The sequence below is a fragment of the Aptenodytes forsteri genome, unplaced genomic scaffold (genome assembly GCF_000699145.1).
Source record: "Aptenodytes forsteri isolate BGI_AS27 unplaced genomic scaffold, ASM69914v1 Scaffold433, whole genome shotgun sequence".
NCBI classification, from domain to species: domain Eukaryota; kingdom Metazoa; phylum Chordata; class Aves; order Sphenisciformes; family Spheniscidae; genus Aptenodytes; species Aptenodytes forsteri.
Window position 1 is genome coordinate 804,032 of NW_008795028.1, and position 6,000 is coordinate 810,031.

General features: G+C 37.5%; 1 protein-coding gene across 1 annotated transcript in view; it reads left to right on the forward strand.

The window, feature by feature from the left end:
• Nucleotides 1-4,192, forward strand: part of RALYL (RALY RNA binding protein-like) — a 129,867-nt gene extending 125,675 nt beyond the window's left edge. Inside the window, exon 9 of the mRNA XM_009276030.1 lies at nt 4,087-4,192. Coding sequence (XP_009274305.1) covers nt 4,087-4,104 — 18 coding nt within the window. The 3' untranslated portion in view covers nt 4,105-4,192. The remainder of the gene's footprint in view (nt 1-4,086) is intronic.
• Nucleotides 4,193-6,000: the final 1,808 nt, after the last annotated feature.

Here is a 6,000-nt window from a genome sequence, read left to right on the forward strand (position 1 = left end):
GTATGGCAGTCACTGCCAAAGACTAGTCAGACACCCGCTGTAGGTGTCCTATACAGCAGCAACCTGGGAAGGTGTCAGGCATTGAGTCTCCTACTCAACAGAAGCCTGACAGAGGTAGAAATGCGATTTTAGCTGAAACCAAGCGACGGTCAGAATTAGCTTCAGATGCCTCCCTTACAGCTATTAAACTCAAAAGTCCAGTCCTAAGAATGGGTTTGTCTGGCAGGAAAAAGAGGCAGGAGAGCAAGAGGAAGGATTTTGAGGCTTTGGGTTTCAAGCTCATGTATATGTGCACCGTCATCTATCCATCCACTGTTTAGCTGCATTTTCTGGGAATTTGTAAGATTAACATTATCCTGAAAGCCATTCAGAGAAGTCGATTGCTTAAAAGCAGATGCATTTTGTCAGACAAACATCTTGCATGTACTTGTTGGATGCTCTTATTGCATATAATTATTGTGGGGTAAACCATACAGTAAATTCTATTATGTCCATATTCTGTGGGACATTTCTCTAAACTACAAGGGAAGACGTTAACCATGTACATCTTTCGTGTCATTTAGTCATGGTGCATTCCTAATACTCCCTCCCAAGGACATGTGCTGAATTTATGTTCTCATATAGTAAGATTTATTCCTGTACATCTAGGTCTGGAAGATGAACATGGTAAAGAAAATCCCACACACTTTTCCCATAAACCCTGTGAGAAGGAAACCAGATATTTATGGGGAACAAGGAACATATCCTGTTGTTTACCCTTTTTCAGAACTGTAAGGAAGAACAAATAAACCAGAGCAGGGAAGAGGCTGAGCTCTGTTTGGATCCAGCTAGCAGAGATCAAAACTCATGCCTCCCGCAGACAAATAAAGTCCACCTGAACAAGTTTAGAAAAGCCAGCAGCATTCCCCCTGCCACAGAAGCGGTGGTCGCCATTACAGCTTCCAGCTGCTTGGGGAGGCTGGGGAAAGGTGGGTGGCCCACCTCGTTCTAAAAGAATGGTGCCTGCGGGTCTTCACCATATATTGACTTTGCCTTCTTATAAAAGGCTTTTAGGAGAAATACAGACTGCAAAGTATTCCTACTGTGTCATGCTTGGTGACTACGAAGCACAGAGCTTAGAGGAAATGGTCACCTGGCAAGTGATCTGATGGCCAGGATCTCCCACAAAAAATGTCCTTTACATGCAGGGCACTCTTAAAGATCTACAGATGTAAAGACTGGAATTATCTAGGCTTTGAGGCGAGGTAAGTGGTAAAACCATTAAACCTTTAAAAGACAAGATGGAAAACTCTCTAGATTTTTACTGCATTTTATCTGGTTTACTCCATCATTTTTAGTGATTATAGTTTGGGGCCCATTAAGTAGAACTGCACTTTCATTTAGTGAGGCGTTTAATATTTAATGTTGGCTTTCCAATGTTATATACATTGTAATAGTGTAAAGTTAAAATTAATTGAATCTAGTATCATTTCAGTCTGGTAAAAATGCTAGAAGGATCATACTGGAACTATAATAACAGTAGCAATAGCATTTCTGGAAGACTGAAATACTGTGTTATGCCTAAGAAGAGTGTTTCCAATAGCTCATGCTCAAAAAACTACCCAGATAGGGAAAAAAACCAGCAGAAATAATTTCAGGTGGAAAATGAACCAATAAATATTCTATAACCTATCTCCAGCTTTTTTCAGAGATTATGATGATGATTAGGACAGTATATACTGTTTCTTTGATATTGTCTACGGCTGCCAAGGCTATATGCTCAGTTGGGTTATTCAATTCCTAAAGTGCATTATGTTCAAATCATGCTTCCTAAAGTGGTTTTCTGTTAGAACTACATCAAATGAAAGCCATATTGCTGCCTTAAATGTAATTCAGTTCATCCTTGTTGTGTCAGGATGTTTCTTATATATATAACGGGAAGGAAATGCAAAGATTAAACAAAACATTAGTCATCATGAGGTTTTTTAATATCATCAGCACTACCATAAAGCCAGCTGATAAATTGCACACTATTCAGAAGAAAGAAATAGAATAAAATTAGTATTGCATTACACTAGATTAATCATAGCCCTGGGTTACTGTCATTCTATAGAAAATAAAAGCTTGACTATTTCAGATTTTAAAGTTTCTTCTCAGCCTTTAAGGTTATTTGCCTTAAGAGGCAAATAACAAGCCCATGTACTGAAGGAAGAACACCAAGATTTTGGGCTGGTGGGGTTGGTAAATTTTTATCATTGTTTCTAAACAACAGCAAAGCGGCATTGATGACTGGGATCCAGATGGCTAGCAGTAACACTTCATAATAGTAACCTAATGAAGCTTTTTAGTGCTGGTGACAGGTAAATGCTTGAAAGGTTTATGGCAGGGAAAAAGCTTCAATAAATAACTTGAAAATCTGTCTCTCTTCTTACTTGCATAATTATTGCTTTTTATAATGGCATAATGGAACAGCAAAGCATAGGTGAAGAAAAGGCTAGAAAAGAGGAGCTAATAGGACGTACAGTGGGATTTTTTTTACTTCTTGTAAGATGAGTAGCTACTTAACAACCATTAGGCCTCCCTCAGACTTAAGGGGAGAATTAAAAAATCTTTTTCATGTAGTTAAGTCTGTCCAGAAAACAGGAGCTAAAAATAGAGGAGATGAATATATTTCTCTGTGCAAGTAAAGAATAATAGTTTCAGGATATTTTAACTGAAAGAAGAAAGTTCTGGGATCTCTCACATGAGCTTTTCTCCCTAATCCTTGTTACCTGTGAAGAGTACAACCAGAAATCTGGTGCTCCCTTTGCAACAAGGGAGAAATCTGGTGGCCGGCTGCTTCAAAGGGCAGGGGGCCAGTCCTGCAGGGACTCTGATGTTTCTGATAAAACCTTTTTCATTGGAAAACCAGGTTTTCAACAAATGGAAATTTTAACAGAAATCATCCCTTTTTTTCTGGGGAGGAAAAAGGCAGACTTAAAATTCACTGAAGGAGGGGGAAATTGGTTGAAAAGAACATCTGGAAATTTTTCAGGTTTTGATCAGAGGTGCACCGGGTTTTGTCAGCTGTTTTCTGTTTCAGTTATAGAAAATGATACAACAACAACAAAAAAAAAGTGAAGAAGTCAACTGAAAGATATTTTTCCTGTCAAAAGTAAAAAAAAATTATGTTGAAAATTTCACTTAAAAAAAGAAACCATCTATTTCTGTTACCATTTTCTACTGTCAATTTTCCAAACAGATGTGATTGGGAAAGTGTTGTCAGTTTTTCTGTGGGTAGGTGGAGCTGGTATGTCTTATGCTCCCCTGCAGCATCACTGAATGCCTAGTCGAAGCTGGTAGCATTAATGGAGCACACAGCAATACTCTCAGATTTTTAAATGCAACCTGCCTCCAGCCTCTACTGAAAGAATGACCCTTAAAAGTGTTGGCTGACACTGGATTTTTGCTGTTTCACACTGCGGCTGGTAAAACAACAAAAGAAATCAAAGGATATGCAATTAAAGCCTACAGCATGTACACAACAGCAATAATAAAATAAACAATGTCATAAGGGAAACCACTGACGAAAGATCCATCAATCTGGTAATTATAAGCATTGTTGAAAGCACACAGTCAATGTAAATGGTCTGGAATAAGGTATATAAACAGTGTGATGGGACCAAACCAAGGATACGCAATTTATTTAGATTGAATCCTATTATGCAAATAAAGCATTTCATTGCAAAGCAGCTAAGGTACATTCTTCTATTTTCTGCTGCTAAAATAGAAATTATTCAGCAGTTGTTTGTATCGCATTATGGAGGGGAAGTATACTTCAGCCTCAACAGCTCCTGCTTGATTCACTGTGGTTATTTTGGGCCATGCAGTTTAACTTAGGACTGTTGCACAGTCCTGACTGTCCACTGCTGCAGGTACATGACTTTTCTTCTAGCCTTCAACGGTTTAAGATTGGAAAGTCTGATAGATACCGGTATTTGATTGATTTGTGAAAAAGTCAAGTCATCATCCTCTTTCCTCTTTTCCCCAGTTGTCTTGGCTTCCTTTTGAGGTTCTGCTGGAGGAAATTCTGTGCCTTCATACTAAAGTGAACATTTCATTTCTCAGTTTCTACAGATCAAGTGATGAGATGTCATGTGTGAACCCCCTGAAGACTGAGAAGAGAAACTCTGACTTCCCCATGGAACATTGTGAACTGCAGTTTCTTACTGGCTAGCAACACCTTTGATTCAATTTGTATGAAAACTCAATTTACTTATTAAAATGGACGTTATTGTTCAAATATTAGAAACTCCATTTCTTATATGTTTTAAGCTGTACAATTGTCAGATTTTTATGGTTTAGATTGTAAATGTGTTTTTCTCTGGCTAATTATTGGTATTATTTTTTTAATTTTGATGTCTTAAAGGCCAATGTACTGTATCATAATAGTATGAAGGACATATTTAACAGGTGTGGGAAACACTGTATACAAATGTATATTTCTAAAAGCTATTTTTATGATTAGCATGTTTTACTGTTTTACCATATTTAGAGTCGGGTGATATTGCACTTTTTTGTTTAAAGCTTAATTCAAACAAGATCACAATTAAATACATTGTATGGTATTTTCCATTATTTTATTTATTATATTCATCATTGGAAATAATTATGTTTACTAATAGGGATAGCTGCTAAAAAGTGAAAATGTCAAAATAAGAGAGCAATTCTTGATAAACTGTAAATTGGATCCTCCTGTAAATCCCTTTCTTCAGATAAGCACTCTCTGCGATGCCTTTCATCAGACAGTCGTTACAGCTGTTCCTGCAAGTCTCTAAAGGCAGTTTGTTGTTACCATATGGAAAGTTTACATGACAGTCAGTCTCCTCTAGCCAGGTAAATTACTTATAGACTGCCAATATCTGACAACCTGGGTTAGCCTACTGATTATTTTTTGGTTTATTTTCTGGCAGTAGTCTTTGCACTCCCGAACCCCTAAAGCCCTCCTAAAAGCCTGCAGTTGGAATAATTAATTATTACAGATGTTGTAGGGGGAATCTCAGTATAGAATTTCTTAATAAATCATATTTCTTTTCAAACAGAATGGATGCATTATTTCTCTTGTGTTACTGAGATATTAAGGGTATCAAAGTATATATGATATAAGCACAAGGTCTTCTTCTGTAATGAAAGTACCAACCTGCTCACCATCCCGAAGCTAGACCTCCTTAGCACTGCAGATGACATGAAACAAGGAATAGATATTTATTTATCTACATCCTTATATGAAATATACTCCTACAGAAAGAGGCATGTCTTTAAAGTGATTGCAGAGGAAAAAATATTTAATAGCTACGGCCTTCCAAGAGGGAGAGGCGTTAATTTAAGAAGTACCTTACACAGTCAAATAGAGCTCAGAACCAGCTGTGTGCCAGTCTGTAGCACAGAGCCCTGATGTCCACTGATATCCATGGCCACTGGTGTTTGGTATTATCATCCAGCACCACGAAGATAAGCCTTGCTTTGCCCTTTCGATCATTCTCTGTAGGCTAAAAGCAAAAGAAAAATAAAGGTACCAGAGAGACCCTTTAATAGCTCAAACATTCAATTTCTATAAAAAACAACAGTTTCTGGGATGATAGGTTCACCTCAAACAGTGGGGGTATGAGGAGGTGGGAGCTCAAGGTCTCCGGTCAGGTTTTTTGACCATCATCAAAGAAGGACTGATATTCTTCAAACATTTGGAAGAAGAGCATACATTTGAATTTAATTATCTATTACTGAGTGGGAATTTACTTCACTAGGAGACTATGTAACATAGTACTCTCAATTATGTTTGTGTATCTTATATTTAGCTTGTCTATTGTCTGTGGAATTACATGGTTTACCTAAGTGCTGAGTAGTACCTAGCTACTTAATTAAGGAAAGAATAGTATAAGTAGTTACGCCTGAGCATAAAGAATCGCAGCTTCAGAATCCACCAAGGCTGACTCTCCCAGAAAAGTGCAGCAAAAAATATTACTTCTGTGTAAGCAAAATGTT